The sequence below is a fragment of the Triplophysa rosa genome, linkage group LG23 (assembly GCF_024868665.1).
Source record: "Triplophysa rosa linkage group LG23, Trosa_1v2, whole genome shotgun sequence".
NCBI lineage: Eukaryota > Metazoa > Chordata > Actinopteri > Cypriniformes > Nemacheilidae > Triplophysa > Triplophysa rosa.
In genome coordinates, this window is record NC_079912.1 from 4,323,008 (window position 1) to 4,345,321 (window position 22,314).

The 22,314-nt window shown below is 41.2% G+C and overlaps 1 protein-coding gene across 1 annotated transcript in view; it reads right to left on the reverse strand.

Annotated features, from left to right (window-relative positions):
* Nucleotides 1-22,314, reverse strand: part of dpp6a (dipeptidyl-peptidase 6a) — a 66,470-nt gene that overhangs the window by 30,211 nt on the left and 13,945 nt on the right. Inside the window, exons 4-9 of the mRNA XM_057323424.1 lie at nt 22,211-22,285; nt 19,332-19,384; nt 18,022-18,103; nt 12,918-13,038; nt 5,401-5,555; nt 5,225-5,322 (exon numbers count right to left, since the gene is read on the reverse strand). Coding sequence (XP_057179407.1) covers nt 5,225-5,322; nt 5,401-5,555; nt 12,918-13,038; nt 18,022-18,103; nt 19,332-19,384; nt 22,211-22,285 — 584 coding nt within the window. The remainder of the gene's footprint in view (nt 1-5,224; nt 5,323-5,400; nt 5,556-12,917; nt 13,039-18,021; nt 18,104-19,331; nt 19,385-22,210; nt 22,286-22,314) is intronic.

The window sequence follows — 22,314 nt, forward strand, 5'->3', positions numbered from 1 at the left end:
TAGGTGGCACTGGTGCTACCAAGTTATTCAGTTGGTGGCACCAGCCCTTAATTTGATAGCACCAGAGTCGTGGGGTGAGGTAAGAAAAAAGAATCACTAAAACTTCATTAAAATGTTTTAATACATTAATAAATCAATTAGAAATTAATACAAATCATTGTTATGATTGAATTATTTTTATTGTATATGTAAACTCTCTTTCAACACTTTACCATATTTAAAGCACATCTTTCTTAAAGCTACTTTCTTCCTTTATTTGTTGTGAACGACTCCTATAAGAGAACACAATTCCTTTAATATCAGTGAGTGTTTTTGGGCCCGTCCGTTGTTGTTTGATGAACATTATAAACAGAGATCTTTATTATGCTGCTGCCCCTTTAAGAGCTCGCGCAATATACTGGAACATGTGTTTTGTTTCCAACTGTTTGGTCACGAAACAAACTGAATACCTTTACAAGGTTTCTTGTTAATATGGGAATTTTTAGGTTATTTTGTGTTAATATGTCCGTTTCAGAGTAAGAAGGCGTGAAAGAGAACTCCGTTTAGTATTTTGTGCTCTGACTCTCTGGGCGCGCGCATATCTCAAACAACCCGCGAGACCTGAAGGCTTTTAGTGATTATTCTTCATGAAAGCTGCATTGATACACGTTTGGCTTCTATCAATAGCGACTTACAAATAAATAGTATTTAGCGTGATGTATAACTTTTGTATGCTTTGCAGTATTGTTAGAGATCTTTATACAATAGTTAGTGCATAAAGTTTAAACACTGTTTCCTGCATTAGCTTCACATGCATACAATACTTGCAACACATTTCGTTATCTTTGCTGTTTTGTACCTTAGCAGGGGAAATTCTTGTATTCTGCATATTTATTTAAGTTGCAAGATTGAGCGCTTCACTCGTCTGCTCTTTCGGTCCTTCGCCTCTTACCCGTAACCCGCGAATTACGTCTTTGCTGTGTTAGTCTAGAGCCCTGCTTTCTTGTAGAATTGTGCTTCAAATAAAGAACTTTATGTTGACCAGATTGTTAGTTAATCATTTACAAGTCAATATTGCCTATATGGACAGCGATTTAAAAAAAAGTGAACTTGTAAAACTGCGGTGTTAAATGCGATGCGGTCAAAAATTTGGGTGCACCTAACTTTTGTGCTGGTGCACCTAAGAAAAAAAGTTAGGCGCACCAGTGCAACCAGTGCAAAAAGTTAGTCTAGAGCCCTGGGGGCTACAGGTCAACTGAGAAGAGCAAGCTCTCCCCGGTGCAGAGCGTCCTCTTTCTCGGTATGGAACTCGACTCTGTCCTCATGAGCGGCCCCGCTCACCCCCCGCGGGGGGCGCGAGACCCGCAACGAGGAAGCCCGCATCCTCACGGCCTCCCAGAGGCAGTGCGACTGACTAGCGTGCCCGATCAGTGTTGAACTGCCTGAAGCTCTCAGACAGTCAGCGGTCCCCCTGAAACAATTTCAGAGGCTCCTGGGATACATGGCATCCTCGGCGGGGGTGGTCCTCCTCGGGTCGATGCACATACGACCGCTCCAACACTGGCTACAGAGTCAAGTTCCTTGGAGAGCGGCACACCGGCAGCAGGCGTATGGTCATCACGCTTTTCTGCCGACACACCCTAACCCCCTGGTCTCCATGACCTTCTTGCGGACAGGGGTCCCCTTTGGGATGCCTCCCTGCAGGGTTGGGGTGCCGTGTGCAACGGGCAAGCAGTGTCGGGGTGGTGGACAGGCCCCCGCCTGCATTGGCGTTTCAACTGCCTAGAGTTGTTGGTTGTGCTACTTGCATTGAGGAGGCTACTACCTCTTGTGCAGGGCAAGCACGTGCTGGTCCGGTCAGACAGCACAGCTGCTGTGGCGTATATCATTGGATTCACTCACGGCAACTAACATGACTCGCCCGGCGCCTCCTCCTCTGGAGTCAGCAGGTGATCAGTTTCCTGCGAGCCACACACATCCCAGGCGTCCTGAACCAGACAGCCGATGCGCTCTCTCAGAGTGGCGACTCCATCCCCGCGCAGCCGGCTCATTTGGGAGAGGTTCGGCCAGGCACAGATGGTCATGTTGCCTCCCCGGACTCCACCCATTGTCCGCTTTGGTACTCCTTGTCCGAGGCAACCCTTGGCACGGATGCCCTTGCGCACAGCTGGCCGCGGGACAAGTGGAAGTACGCTTCCCCCCAGTGAGCCTCAGTGCACAGGTCCTGTGCAAGGCCAGGGAAGAGGAGCATCAAGTGTGACTAGTTACGCCCCTTTTGGCCTAACCAGGACTTGGTTCTCAGAGCTAAGGCTCTTACAACAACTCCCCCCTGGCCGCTCCCCCTGGCGGACTGCTTCCCCAGGGGAAGGGGCACGTTACGGCATCCCAGGCAAAACCTGGTCTCCATGTCTGGACGGGACGAGGAGATCCTGAGTGACCCACCCCCGGTCTGGTTGGGACGTCACTCAGGCTAGGGCTTCGGCCACTGGGCGGCTATACGCCCATAGGTGGCGCCTCTTCTCGTCCTGGGGCTCTTCTCGGCGAGAAGACCCGCGGAGTTGCTCGGTCGGGTACGAGCTGTCCCTTCCTTAAGAGAGACTGGGGTGTAACCTCTCCCCCTCCACACTGGGAATGTATGTAGCTGCTACGGCCGCTCATCATGACCCAAGTGCTGGGTAGCCTCTGGGACAGCACGACCTGGTCATTAGGTTCCTAAGGGGCGCGAGAGGGTGACCACCTTATCCTCGCCCCGTACCCTCTTGCGACCTAGGTGGCGGGCCTCAAGAGGCCCCGCCCCCTTCGAGCCTCTTTGGGTTGCCGCTCTTTCTCAGTCTTGATAAAGACGGCTTTCTGCATGGCGCTCACCTCCAAGAGGGTAGGGGATCTGCAAGCACCCTCCGTGTCCACAGATTGCCTAGAACTCGGGGCCGGGATTCTCACGTTATCTTGAGACCCCGCCCTGGCTACGTGCCCAAAGTTCCCACCACTCTCCCGAGAGACCAGGTGGTGAACCTGCAGGCGCTCCCCACCGGGGAGGAAGACCCAACCTATCCGTGTTGTGTCCAGTACGCGCACGGCGCCTCTACTTGGACCGCACGCAGAGCCCAGAAGCTCTGAGCAGCTCTTTGTCTGTTTTGGAGGTCAGCAGAAGGGAGGGCTGTCTCCAAACAGAGGCTGGCGCAATGGATCGTGGATGCCCTCGTTAGGGCATACCGATCTCATTTCGCCCCTGCCCGTTGGGAGTGAGGCACACCCCTCATGGGCACTGGCTCAGGGCGCCTCTCTGGCAGACATCTGCAGAGTTATCTCCCAGATGGCTCTAACCGGACCTAGTGCTCCAGATGTGGTAACCCCCCCTCCGTGGGCTGTTCCGTCTGATGTATTCTCATGAATGGTTCCCACCTTGGCAACCCATGACCTCCCCAGGTGGACTCCCACCTTGCGGTTAACTCCTGCAGTCCGCACATCCTTCCCATGAGTTCTCCCTTGATGGTGAGACCATGTGGTGTCTCCACTAATTCCTCCCTACGGTAGGTAGTGGCCTCTGCAGCGTTTTTCCTCCGGGGAGGGAATAATGCTTACCCAGTGGCCCGTACGGTGCCGGGCGGCATCTCGCCATTTAGAGAACTAGGCCTCCGCCCGTGACGGCCGGTGACAGGGGCTTCCCAACTTTGTGTAAAGCTCTGGGTCCNTATCAATCAGGTCATCTTTTTTATCAGCAAAATGCTATTCATATCCTAGCTGATATAGCTGCAATAGCTGCTGATATAGCTGCAACGTCAACCACTGTGAATAGCCGACGGATGTTTTTGAACCGATTCTCCTGGGTTTGCTCGGACCGAAAGCTCACAAGATAACCTCAGTCATCCAACACAGACAAAAAGGCTCTCATGGGGCACGGTATCCAACCCCTCTTGGGAGAGTTCATTGTGGTAAGGCATGGATTGTCAAAAACAATTATCTTGTCTCGACTTTCATTCTTCCTCCTAATTTAAGCTGATAAGCATCTCCTCGTAAATTAGTGTCCAGCCACAGGGCTGCTCTGCTCTCAAGAGATAAAAGATGCATGGCACACTGTGCATTGCAGAGTGAACAACTAGCCTCCCAAGAGGAGACAGAAGAGAGAGAGAGACTGACTAATAATAGCCCTAGAACAGGGTTAGTATTTAGCAGGGCAGTGACCCTAGCTCTCCGACTTCACAATCAATAGTAATTTACTGTCACTCAGAGTCTAGGGACATGGCTCAGGCCAAGAAGCATTAGTGAATGTTTTCAAGCTCTATTCTCCACACTGAACTGTTCTCACACTACAAAACGGCCACTCGGTGGGAGATATCCACATCCATCAGCTATATAAGAAACAGGAATGAGGGTAAAGCATATTGATTCAAGTGTTTGCACGGCTGACGAGCGCCCACCAGACTGCGCATCTATGCAGTAAACCAGGTTAATTGCACTTTATACCTAAATTTGTACACCATAAGGCTGGTGGCAGAAATCAATAACAACATTTCGTTGATAATGAGCAGAACACTCTGAGCTTTTCAGTGTACGGGTGAGGGAGTGATTCGATCAATGAACAAATAAATGTATGACAAACTGTTTATCACGCTTTCCGAAACATCCGGTGCCTGCAATATGCAACCTTTGCCTCTACAGTATATCACCACCTCTGTTTAAAACATGCGATTAAAGGGATATTTCACCCGGAAATGTATACGTTGTCATCCTTTATTCACCCTCTTGTTATTTTAAACCACTATGACTTTCTTTCTCCTGCAAAACACAAAAGAAGATATTTTGAAAAATGTCGGTAACCAATTGATACCCACTGACTTCTACTGTATATGGACACAGAACCAAAGCAAGTCAATAGTAAAAATATCCCCTTTGGGGCAGTCGTGGCCTAATGGTTAGAGAGTCGGACTCGTGACCAGAAGGTTGCCAATTCGACTCCCAGGGCCGGCGGGTAGCTGCCCACTGCTCCGGGTGTACGTGTGTTCACTACTTGCTGTGCGTGTGTTCACTACTCTCTGGACGGGTTAAATGCAGAGGTCACATTTCGGGTATGGGTCACCATATCTGACTAATAGGTCACTTTCACTTTCACAAAACCCCAGCACATGTGTCTAATCTCTACAAATGCACAGAATATCACATTCAAAAGTTCACTATTTCAGCTACATTTTTGTAGAAAGTGCAGACGTGAAGTGTGTTGACAAACTATGACTGACAAATATCTCACCCTATCCTCTGGTCTTCGGGCCGTCTCATCTCAATAGTGTGTAAAGGACCATTGAGGTTCACGACATATAGTGAGATGACAGGGTTTTCCTCTCCTGCCTGTAAAAAAGTGTTTTGTTTATGCATAACAAATAAAAATATGCAGTGCTATAAGACTATCTAGTGCACAGTGCTTACTTTAGGATAGTGGTATTGTCTAGCCGTGGGGTACACAGAGCCGGTGAACATCGCAATCTCCATCTTGGGCACCAGCGTGTTGTTGATGGTTGCGTATGCGATTCTTGCTCCATCCGAAGACCACCAGTGGGCGATATGGGACTTAAATATCTCGGCTGTGAAAGAAAGATTCAGGAGTCTCGCTCAGTCATATTTCAGCGGTTCAATCACTTGAATAATTACACGAATAGTAAAAAGAAATCATCCATGACACAACGTCTCCAAGGTCCAGTTCCGAGCATACCTCAACACACACACAAATTGCCCGTCTCCTTTCAGATACTGTGGATGCACTCGGCACGATTAGAAGCATTTCACCGTAACCACCTGTTTCTATGTATCTTTGCTTCCCTCGCACACAGGAAGGTTCTGGCCCATAAATCACGGGGCGGGCTGTAATCTCAGCAGGGCCGGTGAGAGAGTGTCGGTCCTCTCCATCAAGTGCCCCTTCCACAATCTCAGAGAAGAAAAAGCAATTTCTGGACTCCACCAAAGGCTGAAGAAATAGGCTCTGACCCCTCCTTCTGTGCTCATGTGTGCAGCACACTTCTGCTCACTTCATCACATGCTCCTGGAGTGAATGTGTTCACAGAGTTCATGGGCAGATTGAAGGCTTTTGGCATATACGATGTCAATCTTTTTATGACTCAAAAACTATTTTATAGGGATGTAACGATTCACTGTGAGCCGACTGAAAATCATTTATAATATGTGTAATATTCAAGCCGGTTGAGATATTATTTGAATCGCAATACATGTTTTGAACGTGGATATGCTGATATTTCTTAAATGTAAAAAAAAGTTTGTTTATTTTTGTATTATTTTTGAGACTTTTGTATTATTCATTTTTTATTTGATTCAGAATTTGCTTTAAAATCGCAGTTTAGTTTTGTTATTTGACATAAAATATATTTTTATTTTACAAAGAAATGTGCAGCATTTGAGAAATAATAAAAGGGCAGTTGTTCATTTCTAATTTGTCTCAACTCATTTTGTAAAAGATAATTTGTGAATAAATCGCATTGTGAGATCAGTATCATGAATCGCATTGCATCATGCTATTTTACCTATCTTTTTATTAAGTTACTACATAACAAAATATATTGAAGATACAAAAAGTAAGCAAAATCATTAAAGGGATTCTTCACCCAAAAATGAAAATTCTGTCATCATTTACTCACATTCGAGTTGTTCCAAATCTGTATAAATGTCTTTGTTCTGATAAACCCAGAGAAAGATATTTGGAAGAATGTTTATAACCAAACAGATCTCGCAAATGAGCTACTTAAATATTTCAAATCAATATTTAGAGTCTAAAATTTTACTTAAGTGGGACTGTAGCCATGCATTAAGTGGGATATTGTACATATACATTAAGTACGTGAATATATGTGAAATATATTTTATTGTTACAAGCCAAAGACCATATAAGGTCAACATCATAAGCACTATTAGAACCAGATGAGTTTCAGTAATATCTTTTATTGTCTGTAGAATATGATGTAAATGTTTTGGAGGAAGTTGTGGTGACTATCATGGGAGCTTTAAGGTGAATCTGATCATTAGAGAGACACTGACCCACAGATGAACCAAAGCAAGCCTGCAGCACACAGCTCTGTACAAAACAGCAAAAAACTTCACTCATTAGATGTAAAATGTCAGAAACCCTGCAAACACGTTTCTCTCTTTTATCCCTGTTGTCTCTGCCTCTGTCCGCATGCCCTTTACACTGTAATGCCCACGCACACACATAGACACATGCACACAGACAGTAGTGAGGCAGAAATCTTGTTGGGCTGTTGATTGCTCACACTGGGAGGTTTAATGGCTGAGTTGGATGACAGATGAGACAGAAGTGTGTGTTCCGAGAGCTGCAGGAAAGTGAAGCACACACACACACGCACACACTCCGTTCTCTCACACTTGTCCTTTTATCAGGGGATACACAGCTAGGGACTATGCCATGGGAGCAAGTCTATGCCATGAAACTTTACTGTTAAGACTCTGTTGACTCTCAATCAAAACAAACAAAAATGATCTTGCTTGATTTTAAAACCTAGTGAGCTCTTTACTAAGGCAGTATTTCAGGTTCTTCTTTAAAGGTTCAATAAGTGATATTTAAAAATAACACCCAAACAGACATATCGCTACACAATAAAAACACACTCGTGCCTTCATTGCTCCTCCCTCAAAATAACGAATGCTTGCTCTCTGTCTTCGCCCATCATGAGTGTATACGCCTCCTATTGCTGATTGGCTAAGAGAGTGTTATGGTGTTAAAGGCAGATCAAAGGTCAACTCAACTCAACACAGTGCAAATTATATGTATTCTTGCTGAAAGGCAATCCCAGAATGCACTGTGATAAACATAATATGTTTTGGGTCAGGTACCATCACCTTCACGTTTGTTTAAGGCTTTTACACACCAATAAGAGTTGTACCACTTAACTCCACAAACTTTTAGAACAAACATCCTGAGAAACATCTTCACACTGTTGTTATCACTCTTGGTGTGAACAGGCCTTTAGTCTGAAGTTTAAATAAACACTGCTTGTGTTGTTTTACCATCACATGCTGTTATTAGGGCTGTCACGATTATTAAATAATCGTCTCATCGCGATTGTTTGACATCATCGCGATGGTTTCAGATCATCGCAATTATTGCACATCTCTATAGAAGACACTAGGGGGCGCTGTAGTGCATCTGCAATTGCATATTTTAATGTATATATTGTTACTAAAGCATGGTAATACTTGTAAAATGTACCACCACAACACAATCACTTAAAAAAACTAAAACATATACAAATTACCTGCAGTACAATTTAATATTATTTAAGCAAATCTCAGTGTGAAAACCAGTCTACCAAAATTTCATTAACATAGAAGTAAAATTTTATTGTAGTCTTGCAAGTGAGAAAAAAACAGACTAGAAGCTTGACTGATAGTATTTTAATGGTGGCTTCAATTCACTCCTGATCAATTTACAAGTATTTGGCGGTTGTATTATTGACAGGTAAAAGCCTAAACCTTAAATATATGATGACCCAATTTTTTCCGATGTATTTCCAAGAAAAAAACATAGTCTTGTATTCAGAACAATATGGTCGTTTCAATCGCTGAATCAAAAATGTATGAGAGTTAAATGTCAAAGCCCTAAAACAGACATTTAATCGTCATAATCGCAATGATTTATTAGACAATTAATCGTCAGTCAAATGTCATAATCGTGACAGCCCTAGCTGTTATTATAACAATTCTGTTTGATGACATTAATATCGCAAAAATATCTGTATAAAGGTTATTCTCTAAACAAGCCCAAAGGACAAGAAGACAAACATTATCCTATCACTAAACACTCAGACACACATCCGTCACACAAATCAGTTTGATTGACAGCTGCACAAGCCCTTGATTCTCCTGCACATATCAATTAAATTTGAGCTCACATCAGCACACCCTTCCATACCCTTCAAAACACACATCTAAGATTCTCATTTCAACGTAAGAGAAGCCTAACAAACACAACTTTACTGTTCTTCATCATCCTCATTAGACTCATCAGGGTAATAACAGACTTCTAACAAACCATTAGCAAGTTAATTAGCTGCAGTTCATTGTGAAGATTCAATGAGAGAGAGAGAGAGAGAGAGAGAGAGAGAGAGAGAGAGAGAGAGAGAGAGACATTACAAGCTATTAAAATCACTCAACTAAAGCCTTCTGTCATTGTAAACCACACCATAAAATGCACATCAAGAACTAAATATGTCACTGTCTTAAAGGGACAGCTCACCCAAAAATGAAAATTTTGTCATCATTTACTCACCTTCAGATTGTTCCAAACCTGTAAAAATGTATTTGTTCTGTTGAACAAAAAGGACGATATTTGGAGAAATGTAACCGAGCAGATGTCATCCCCCATTGACTCCCATAGTATTTATTTTCCCTACTATTGCAATAAATGGGGGATGAGATCTGTTTGGTTACTGACATTCTTCCAAATATCTTTCTCTGTGTTTATCAGAACAAAGACATTTATACAGGTTTGGAACAAACTGAAGGTGAGTAAATGATGGCAAAATATTCATTTTGGGGTGAAGTATCCTTTTAATGGCATAGTTTACCAAAAAATGAAACATTTCTCTTCATTTACTCATGCCATGCCAGATGTATATGACTTACTGCTTTTATTGGGACACAAATCTGTGTGCAGGTTTAATCACCACAAAACAAAATGTATCTATGATTTTCACCGCCTTTTGACTATATTACTTTAATATTTTTAGTGCAAGTAAGTAAATGCATTTTTTGTAAGCAAGGAGCATCGGTACAAACAGTAGCCTACAAATAAATGAAAAACAACATAATTTATTTTATTTTAATAATACATATTAAAACTAATGGAAACAAATATGACAATCTTCTGTCTCTACATCTCAGATGTTATACTAGCTGTAGTTGCTTAACCCGGACTCTAGTAACTCCATTTAAAACCTAAACAGCAGCAGGGGGCAGTAAAGAGCCTTAAACATTTCAGTTTAATGTAATGACACATCATGATATGACTGCAAAGAAACACACACTTGAATCAGATCAATGATCTGGGGATGGCAGAGCGTGACAAATGAAACTAGTTAACAGAAACACACTGTCAGCATATCACAGCCTCTGAAAATCCTTCACATATATACACGTCTGGTTTATTATCACTGTGGGGACAGTCCATAGGCGTAATGATTTTTATACTGTACAAACTGTATATTTTATCCCCTAAACCTAAAGATCATAGAAAACTTTTTGCATTTTTAGATTTTAAAAAAATATTGTTCTGTACGATTTCTAAGCTTTTTTTCCCATGGGGACCTCAATTTTGGGGACCTCAATTTTGGTCCCCACGGTGACACGAGTCCCCATGAGTTGGTGTGCATTCAGGTTTAGGTCCCCACCGGGAAATAAAAACAAGGACACACACGCACGCACACGCACGCACGCACGCACGCACGCACGCACGCACGCACGCACGCACACACACACACACACACACACACACTTTTGACTATAAGCCGTTTAAAATGTGTTCCTATAGTTAGTAGAGAAAAGTTCAAGGGTTTGATTCACAGGCAGCACACATATTGATTCAAATAGAGCCGGAATGAACTGTTGCTTTGCTTTGCATACAAGTGTCTGTCAAATGCATAAATTAAAACACATAGTGCATGAGAGATTTTAGTTTTTAGAAAAAATCTGCAAAAACTACGATGGGAACACATTTACTGAATAAATCTGGACATCAAAAATATCATGTGACTCCGCCCCAGGTCCGATCGCATTGCATAGCAACTGGAATATTGTTATGAAATGCTTTAGCTAAAATCTGTCTTGAAGGTGGCCCGGCATTACACCCCATAAATGTCTCACATGTGTTTATTGCATTTTGTCTGTGAGCTCTAAGTCACAAGTATTTTATTATATAAACATTATTTATACAAAAGACAACCTACAGTTCTCCTACTGGAGAAACTTCCCTCATTGTCATTGTCAACGCAACCGACGCGACATGGCAAAAGACATTAGAAACACATTAGAACCCATTATAATTTAACATTTTGTCCACACTGGATGCGGCGCGGTCGCGTCCGGTGTAGACTAGACACGGTGTAAAAACGTGTTCTTGTCATGCATTGAAACTGGGTTAGAAAAGTAAACATTCGTGTGTTTTTATACGGAAAATCTGCAGCTGCTCAGTTTACTATCGTTGACATTCATGTTTAATTCAGCAGTCATCTATGCTTCAACTGTGTCTATAGTAACAAGTCAAACATTTCCAGACTCAATCCCTTGTGCTCTCGCTTCAGTTCCACAGTTTGTTGTACTGTAAGGCTATAGATTGTTGGATATTTTGCCCGCTGTGATCTAAACTGTCTTTTGCTCAGATGCTGTAAGATCGTATCCAGTGATCTAGTAAGTTCAATCCATGATCTTCGGTAAAGTCTGATTGTCTGCCACAGCAAGAATGCCTTCAGTTTCGCTTATTATCCAAGAGTAATTAAAACCCAGCATTGATTAGCAGACTGATTGAGGTAATTAATATCCTGCAGGCCAGTGATGAACTACTCCACAACAATGCAACAATCTGCAGTCTTCATCTCCAAATTATTAAGAGCAGAACTGATTAAAATACTTTGCTCAAGATAACTTCCAGCCACTTTCACAAAAGTAAACGAACATTGTGCACCTTTCTGCCCTTATGCAACTCTACAGCTGGACGAATTAAAATGGCACCTTGCACTGATGGAAACTGTTGTTTTGGCCTTTTTCGTTGCCATTGGTTATCTGAATTAACATACATTAACCTTTCGCTAAGCACTTTAGGGACCGCGTGGCGATAACTCCGGATCTAGAAGGTTCCGGCAGGCCTAAACTCAACCCACAATGAATGCACGGCCACCTGTTCTGTTCAACACATACAGCACACCCAAGATTTGCATTCAACAGCCTCAGACCACAGCGAAGCTTGATGGACCATTAATAATTCATCATTAGATCTGCCGGTGAACCGGCATGCAACATGTCGTGAGTCAGTCACATAAATAACGGCACAAAAACACACAAGTCAAGGACAGTTGAGAGAGACATCGGCAGGGCAAATGTAAATGTTTATTATAAACCGAGCAGCCCGACAGATTAAAACAATAGAGGTTCGTCTAAAAGATGCCATAGCAAGTGATGGATTTTGTTATACAGATAAGGGCTCGGTTAGAGATTGCGTGAAGTTCAGCTAAGTAATACAGTTCATTAACAAAACCGTATGTTGTTTATGGTTGTCAAGAAACCTCACAGGTTCATTTAGAATTCAACTGATGTGCGCTCGCAATTTTACGTATATCGGCTGTTTTTGACGGCTCAGATCTAACAGTCAGAGCAATTCGTTTTATAATTACCATTTTGCAGTCTGATCAATATCCAGCTACTCTGAGACGTCCAGGAAAATCAATTTGAAAGAATACGGAATGCAAACATATGTATGTGATTGACACTGCGGTGAGATAAATCATATATAAACAGAAGCAGAGAGACACTGGGATCCCGATAAACAGAAACCGGCCACAATGAGTCTCTGCTCTCTTTAATACATTCATCTTTATCAATAAATAATAAGTGTCGATTTCAAGATCTACAGAGCCTCATAAAGCCAAGGGTCAGCCTCTGCAATATGAACCCGGATTAAAGTTTAAATGGGAGACTCGCATTGCGGAAAAATCCACAAGCATGCGGTCCGGTCAAAGATAGTGGTGGATTCTGGGAGCCGGGGGAATATTGAATCCTCTGCCTTTCTTTGATTCTTTGACAATACACTGAAAACAGCAGATATCAGCATCTCAAACTCTACCGTCATCAAGCCTTATCTAATACATACTGTATCATGCACTCTTTTAACAAAATTTCTGTATCGGTATATTGACTGGCTAAATTCTTACCTTCGTACAGCCAGTCGCTGAGGCCATTAAATATCACACCTTCCTTTCCAGTAGAAACCAGGCGAATGGATCTGTTTCCCACGGTGGCTCGGTAGTAAACGTTATTCTCAAATATAAAAATCTGGAAAATTGAAGAGAAACAGAAAGAAAATGCAAATTTTAAAGGTGATGATACATTTCGATATTTCATGTACTTTAGTGAACTTTAGTGTGTTGCATCCTTGATATGTTATCTGTAAGTGATCTGTTGTTGTTTTGTCTTATAGAAAAATATGCAATGCCATGTGTTTTGTGTAGCCTATAAATACTGTATATATTCATACATTTCACTTAATTCACTAACTACTTTCTGTATTAATACTTATTTAAAGGGGCCATGCAATGGTGTTTCATGCATTCTGACTTCTTTACATTTACATTTACATTTAGTCATTTAGCAGACGCTTTATCCAAAGCGACTTACAGATGAGGGAGGCAATGGAAGCAATTGGAACAACATAAGGACAACAAAAAGCATAAGTGCAGTAAAAAAACTGGTCTCATATAGCCTACCACAGTATACAGAGTGAAGTCTTTACAGTGTTAAACAAGCTGTCTTCTAATGCTTGACATGGTCATGATTTGGACGTATGATGTAGTATTTCTGTGCTCGATACACTCCCCCAGCGTTCGTGTAGGTTTCAGAAAGTTTTTTTCGAACATGAAAATCCATTTCATAACCATTTCTTTATTCCCTTATTGGGCAATTCTCCCGGAAAAGCATGCCCATGGTAAGGCTAAAGAAATAGCCCGCCCACGCATCAACAGACGAGCGATAGGAAGACACGCTTACCATCAAGATTGGCTTCGCTGTGTCAAGATTGGCTGCGCTGTGGGCCTGCAGCTGCAGCTCATTACTTTTGCTATAGTGAGAGACGTTGAGGTGTTTTTGTTTGTTCACTGCATTTCAGTGAAGAATGTTATATAAATGGTGGATATAACGCTGGATTTGGAGATCGTTTGAAACTGATAGATGGAGCGATCCCAGCGCTAAAAGATGTATTGCTCGTGATTTAATCGTACAGCCGTATCTATCTTTTATAAATGTGATCAAACTAAATACTTCAAAGATACAAAGTATGCAGTGCTACTCTATAGGTACTCAAGATTAATATGAGATTGTGTTATGGAAGCTTTAATGTAAATCTGCTTTGCAACAATGCAATATTGTGTAAAAACCGATGTGAGAAAAAGGAAAACAGCAATGCTAAATACTGATACGCGAATCATTTCTACTGACTGACGCTGTCCGTCTCTACTTAAACTGTGTCTGCTTTTGTTAAAGGAATACAAAATGAGAAAGTCTGAATATTCACACAGAATATTAAAAAATATATTGACAAATATTCACATAGCTCAAACCGTTGACCATGACAAAAAATAAGATGCATGGGGAAGTAATATTGGCAAAAGATTTACATTTCTGTTTTTCACACAAATCTAACATGTTGCTTTGCTTTGAAAGTCAGTTGTGTTGCTGTCTATGGGCGGGAGTCAGAATGCTCCCGGACCTCAACAAAACTATCTTAACTTGCGTTGTGAAGAAGAATGGATGTCCTAGGCTTGTCAAACTACTTGATTTTGAGTCATTCTTGGCAGAATTTTTTTTTTCAGCCGAGATCCTCTTTAAGTTTTGTGAACTTTAGTGTGTTGCATCATTGATATGTTATCTGTAAGTGATCTGTTCTTTGTTGTTGTTGTTGTAGAGGTGATTTAGTGTCTGGCTCAAACTTCTACACACGTATTCTACTATCCAAAAGATCTGTTTGTGTTTTTACTATGTTTTTTTGTGTTTTTTCAATCATAACAGTGAACATTGACATCAAGTTTCAAAGCAGCAGCTAAATGCAGTATCAGAGGTTTAGAGAGCAGGTAAAACATGGTCATATATCACTAAATATGGACTTTACTAACAGTATACATGACTATGCTAACATTTGTAATATAAGAAAGCAGCATCACACACGCCCTCCCATTTGAAAAAAATGTCTGTATTCTTGACTGTCTCTGACACATTCAGGAGAGATGCTGTAACCGGTGGTCCTGCACAGCCTCATCTCTACAATAACCTCTGTGTTAACTTAAAACATGCTTCACATGGCCCAGCAGACAGAACTGGGTGAGTATGATGATTTATTCAGTTGCTTGGAAAATGATCCAATGTATTTTAACCGAACTGACCTAACCCCTATTTCTCAGGATTAAAATCAGATTTAATTTAGCGTTAATGTAATGTATTATGTCCTAACGTGAACATGAAGATGGCTAAGGTAGCTACAAAATTTGGCACCCACAGCAGCTGCCGGTCGATATATTTCATTATCATCAGCGTGTTTTAAACCCACTGCTGGCTGTTAAAAGAAGCTTGGGACTCATAACATCTTCAATTATTTGATTGTAGATTTTCTGTCTGTTTGTGAGGTACGGTTACAGCCGCATTTCTGTTAATGGATGTCCTTGTGCTTTCATCATGAAAATCTTACTGCCAGTTTGTGTGCTGGACAGAATGTGAATGGTGTCAATAACATATCAGAAAGAGTGGACAGGCTCAGGAGAAGCATTGATCTGTAGTCACTTGTGTCACAGCCGCTCCAGACTGCACTTGATCACACATACACACATCTGTATCAAACAAAGCAAACTTTAATAAGCCGTATTTCTCATTTTTATATCGTGGAAAACAAAAATTAAAAATGGTTTTGAAATAGTAAACAGAATGCAGATAATGAATACATAAATAAAATGTATGTCAATCGCTTTGGCAATACACGTTCAAAAGATCATGCATTGTAACATTCTTAAATTGTCAGAATGAATTCAGTACAATGTAAGTACACTAAAGTCTAAGTCATAGAACGCGCTTTTCATGTTCGAAAACGCGAGGCGCGCCGGGCTGCTCTTTTGGCTGACGCTTTGAAAAGAGCAGCGTACAGCGTTTTCTTAAATGTTGAAGGTAACCACCGAAGCAGCTGTCCAGTCAGTCAAGGATTATAGCGCGAGCGCTCTAGTTGCTGTTAACTGTCACATTATCAGAAACTTAAAAAAAAAGGTACAAGCAGAGGGAACTTGCTCTGACTTTGCTCGGTTAAGCCTCGTCAGCCAACACAAGTTTCTCCTTCATAATTGCAGTCTCCGGACGTTTCAAGCAACTGTACATTTCCTTCACCACATCGGAAGATCCGCCTCTCCTTTCATTCGATTGGACAATAGGAAAAAAGGCGCATGACGTCAATTGCTGTTCTGCTCATGCTGCGTTCACACCAAACACCGAACAATCGCATTCCAGGCTCTTAATTACTCGCGGGAAAAGTTCGTTATTTTCGCATGACAAATTTTCAACCTTTCAAGCGGAAGACGAGATTGGCGCGCGTTCGTGGCAATCGCGCCGCCCGATTTGCATCATTCGCACCGCCTGCCGCAAGTTCACGTCTGTACGCGTCTTTGCATTGACTTTGTATGTAATTTACTCGCGCAAAACACTTATGGCCGGTGAGCATAAGCAGCGTGCAAAACGCTCCCTGCCAACTGAAAACAATTCAAAAGAGGCGCATCTAACTGTAAAAAGCGCGTTCTGTCTGATCAACCCCAAACAGTTCGGAGCAAAGAGAGCGTTTTCAGTTTCATTTGTATGAGAGCTGCGCTTGACGCGCTCATGTTGCATTATGGGACCGACAGCAGGGTGCAAGATGCATTGAGAGCGGCCGAGGTTGAGCTCTTCTCGGCTTTATGCAAATGTCAATGCCAAGTGGAAGCTAAAGTAGCCATCCAAGATTATGATGTATGTTTCCAACTGTTTGCAAATGGTGGTTTCATTTCGGAAACGTGCTAGCGCAAATTTACTGACACGCCTGAAGCGAATGCGTTTCAGCAACCGTTATAAAAAAGTATTTCTGACATTTTATCAAACAGCTTCTTCAAGTCTCCGGGAGTTCCCATCTACAGTATGTTGGGTTCTTATTGACATTTGATATGAATTTAAAGTTATCTATTCAAAAACTAACTAAATAAAATCTAATAAACAATCAAACAAGCATTTCAAACAAGTGACCTCAAACTTTTAACCACTAGTGTACAAAATAGTATGTTTTTCTTGTTTAAAGTCGCTGTTAAGATCATGGCTGTATGCACAATGTTTAGATACTAGCAGGTGTAGAAAAGCATAAAAAGTGGCCTGACCTTTCAATTCCTATTCAAGCTATTTCTGAGAACCTTTTTGACGTTTATTCACAGCTAAACCGAGTTTAAATACATTTTATTGAATTACCTTGACTGCTACAAATACATTTCCATGGTCAAACACTGTACAGGCGAGCTATGATTATATGAGAAATGTGAGAGTTTCAAGGTAACATAAAAAATAATCACAGGGATGCAAAATGAATATTATAACAGCAAGCAATTTCCACAAACATCGGTTTGATTCAAAAATATTTTCATTTGCTTTATGAAATGTTTCTCTGTTGAATGGTTGGATAAGCAATGAATTGCCAATTGAGAAAAGGCTTTCAGATATGTATTACAAAACTCCAAATGAATCACAACAAACACAGCTGAAGTGTTGTGCTATGACAACAAAAAGAGAAGCCCATGAATATATGATGAGCTGAATTGTTCTGAATTAATTTAAGTTCAAGTTGCTCTGAATTGACAGCTAACATGTTCTGGTAAAAATGTCAAGATTCCTTCCATCAAGTCTACAGAATAATTTGCGTCCAATGTGAGATCTTTATACTGTCAATATGAATTCTCACATCGTGCAAAGAGGGATATCCATGATGCGTCATTATAAGACAATAATACACAATATGTCAGATGATATGAGGTTTTATGCCTGGTTTTGATTAAACATTTCTATCATTTTTGTTCTGCTTACACTGTTATGGAGACATATGGAGAAGTAAGAATGTGTCCTGTATGTGTTGTGTTCAAGATAAAGAGAGAATGTGAGGAGGAAAGTGAGGAACATTTATGTTAATAACTCCTTCAATTTAATGGATTGGCCCATTTATAGGTAGTTATAGCGAGTTGATGTGGCTGCAGATGGTATGGGAAATGTTGTTTTTACCAGCTGCTGGCCTTGTGGACCCCATCCAGCAAACTGCAGATGAGCGTTGCGCACTTCTGGAGGGTTCAGGATCCATGTTTCTCTATAAGAAAAAAACACGCAGTCAGATAGAGAGATAAAGACACGCAGACACCAGACGCACAGGAGGGATGTTCACAACAACAAACCGAGTTGACGGGTTATCTAAATTAATCGACAAGTAAGTCTTAAGGATTACAATTGCACCACACAGCAGTCGGATATGTTTACAGAGGACTTGCTTCTGCATTCAAAACAGCTGGACAGAGATCAGCAGAGGGAACAAAACACAGGGCTCCTGAGAGCACATTACAATCTGTAAATAATGACATTTAAATTTGTTCTGTATGTGGCTTTAGAAAAACAATAGAACTCTACCAAAACACAACAGAAAATGTAATGGATTTAATGGTTATACTGGAAATTGTATTGGTTTTAATGTAAACTTTAATGGTGTCTACTGGTATGTGATGGATTGTGAGGTGTTATCTGGCAGAGTAATCCTATTTGAAGAATGGCCAAAACACTACAAAAAAGGACTTTTGTAGTGGGTTTAATGGAAAAAGCTATTGGTTCATAACGCTATTTTATTGGAAAACATTAGGGCTTCTATTGTTTTTTTAATAACATTAGAACATTTACTGTGCTTTTATGTATTTATGTTGTATGCTACCTTTTTTAAAGGATTGCATAACACTATGTGCTGTCTTTACACGTTAAAATCTAACTAAGGATTCTTGAAAATTGTTTACGTTTGTAATTCAAGGATTTATTAAGTCATATGGGTGAAACATTAAGGTTAACATGGTAAAGTGGACTGTGAGCGAACAGAGATTGATTTCATCTTGGTGTACTACATAGTCAGGCATAACAGCGAATAAAGCAGCGCAGGGAATGCATGCGGCAGGAAATCTAGTATTGATAGTATATCCCTGTATGCTGTTACATCCAGCCGGGGCAGTGGCCCTGTGCCGTGTCAGCATCTGTTCTCTTCACAGAGCTCATAAATATAGATCCTTTATTACGTAAGCGCTGCAAACTGCACGCCAAAAACTGACAGGTGACACGAGCTGTACGTCTGTTTGCTAATCACAAGAGAGATGAGACGTGAGCGTGATGCTGCGGCCACAGGAGAGAAGCATTGAAAGACAGCGTCTTCTGAATGGCTTTGACACATGGTGTGATTTATAACTGCAAAATGCTGCATCAAAGATTTTCTCAGTTGGGTGTATAATGATAAATGGACTTTGTAAAGTAATGCAACTCTTAAATTGGTGAGCTCGGTGACTTACGGGTTTTCTAAGCTGCAGATGATGTAGTCTGCAGTAAAGGAGTGCTCATACACCTGAGAGACAATAGGAAGAGGAATACAGCAGACAGACGGACAGACAGACAGAAAGAAAAAGAGAGAGAAAAGGGTAAGAGATAAAGAGAAACTTCATTGGCAAACACGCTTTGTAAAAGCAACAATGCTGTTGTTAAGCACGATGGCAGGCGGACAGAATTTTAAGATTGTAAAATCACCCACAGACAGACTTGAGCGGCGATTGTTTTAATAAAAACCTGTCAACAACAATATGATGTAGTGTTTATAATTCAGCACATGTACTATTTTTAATTATCACAAACGATTCTTTCAGCAAGTAATATTATTAGCCTGAGGCCTGAAACACTGCACACGTGTTTGAATGCAGATGCTACTATGTATGCAAACTCATTTTGAAACATTGCATCGGGGTTGCCAAGTATATGTTTTTTTGACTAATTTGACTAATTTTAAACTGTTTCTGCGGGGTTTTTTTACGGGTTAAAAGCGGTTTTGTTCATCCCTGCCATTCTTAATGTTACTACACATTGATTCTCAAAAAATTTTTTTTACATTGCCACATTTTTATATCTTTATTTATTATCCATTAAAAATATTATCTTTGGTATGACTTTCTTCTGCAGAACACAAAAGAAGATATTTTGGACAATGTTGATAACCAAATATTGAACCCCATTGTATGGACACAAAACCACAGAGACATTTCTCAAAATATCTGATTTTGTGTTTTAGAGATGAAAGAGTCATATACAGGTTTTGAATGACAGAAGGCATATAAAGGTAAATGGTTTATTTTTGATTGAACCATCCCTTTAAGAAGCCTGATGTAGAAACCAGCGCACCAGCTTTCCATTTCAATTCTTGAACAGCAGGAAAAATTTGTGCGTGATTTTATTTCTTAGTGCCACACATAAAATTACCCCACACTACTAGTTTTTAAAAACATTTTTACCCAATAGGATTGCTTACAACAGGTTTATTGGGTTTTGAAGATCGGAGGTTCACACAATGGAGGTTAGAACAAAATGCAAAAAAGCTGACATCGGACACAGCACATTAAATTAAGCTGAACTGATGTGTGCTCACAGAATATACAGTGCATATATTTCGACTTTTAGATGTCTTGAAATGTGACTCATTCCATCAGATTGAGAAGCTGGGACTGATGTATGATTGGTGTAAGGAGACAGGGGAGCAGTAACCGGCTGATGTTGGATGACTCTGAGGATAGTGTCAACAGCTGTCTGTAAGTCAGAGGGCTGACCGCAGCATATGCTCACAGCTGACATCAGCTTGACACATGTGCTGTAGAAGAGCTGTTAATACTCTCAAAGATTAACATTCAACACCTGTATTCTCCAGCGCCACACCCAAACTCTCTCACAGACCGAGAGAGAGAGAGAGAGGTTTGTGAAGGGCAAGCCCATGACAGAGTTTAAGAACGAGGGGCGTTTATGAACGTCTCAGCGTGCGTGCGTGCGCATGTGTGTAGGCAATGACAGCTGGGGGACGAGGCTGTCATCCATCAAGGTGATGCTGGAACGGGCACAGAATAACAAACTAGCCAGCGCTCACACACTCTTTTTGGCATGTGTGTGTAAAGTGCTTTGGTGTCACTGTCCCAGATTTGATCACACCTTTTCCTCCATCTCTGGTTCTTTGTCAGACGGCTGCCGTGATCAAAATCATCTCATCACGTGCTGCTCAGGACTCCAGTGTCTGTGACTCGAGCGTCCTCCAGCGATGAGCTTTAAAGAACACTTGTGTTTGCTGCTCACATGGTTTTGTTTAACTCGACAACTTTTGATGTGCTCTGTCTGGTTGGGTTGCGTGATGTGTTTTACTGATGTGAAATTGTCTCTGAGTTTGGTTAATAACAGTGGTTAAGGAACCATTTCATGGATTTCAGTACAGCAATTTCACCTAATTTACAGCTATTGATGATTTACCAAAATTGTCTACGGTGAGAAGCTCACTTTTTCTGTGTGTGTTATGAAAGTACAAAAGAAAATGGTATCAATGTGTGTATTTTAATTCAAGGTGTATTTTAATGATTGACTAATGGGTTAAATTTGTCTTCAGTTTATTCAAAACTGCTCAAATTTGTTTAATAAATTGAAAAAAATATGCCATTGCATATCTTGCCCACTCACATATATTTGTAGCATTTAAATATAAAGATATAAGAGTAAAAAGTTATAATATTAGATTTTTATGGTAACCCAACTCTAAGCCTTTGAAAGTGTAGTTCACTCAAAAATAAAAATCTCTCATCATTTCTTCACTTTCATGTGATTCATATGACTCTTTCATCTGTGGAACACAAAAGAAGATATTTTGATGTCTCACTGGTTTAGTTTTCATCCAATTGAAGTCAATGGGGGCAAATGTTGTTTCAAAATATCTTCTTTTGTGTTCTGCAGAACAAAATGACATGAGGATGAATAACTTATTACGAAATGTTCATGTTTGGTTGAAAACATTTGATATAAACTCCTCACACACTTCAGACGGCTTAGGTCATGCACTTTCTTCCCGCTGCAGCTCACTGTGTGGCCTGTGCCACAGCATCACTCACTTTGACAATGCAAATGTACCACAGTTCACCGGCAAAATAATACAATCTGAAAAGGGACCTGGTGGGCACAGGGGGGGCTGAACTCGGGCAAACAAACCGAGTGTGAAATCAGCCTCAGTCCTTCTCTCAGCTGGCAGGTGTGTATGTGTGCGGCAGGTCTGTTACTGTGTTTGCTTTTGGTGAAGCGATGGAGCGTGACGGCTCTTTCACCCTGTGCCATGATTACTACGTCTCAACACACGCACACAGACAAACACAAGCCTCACCGGCTGGACGTTGTAGGCCAGTAGAACCAGTTTCATATCCGGGGAAACTTCATACTTGCTGGCTTTGTACATTTCCTGGACAAGACACAGAAAAATACAATTTA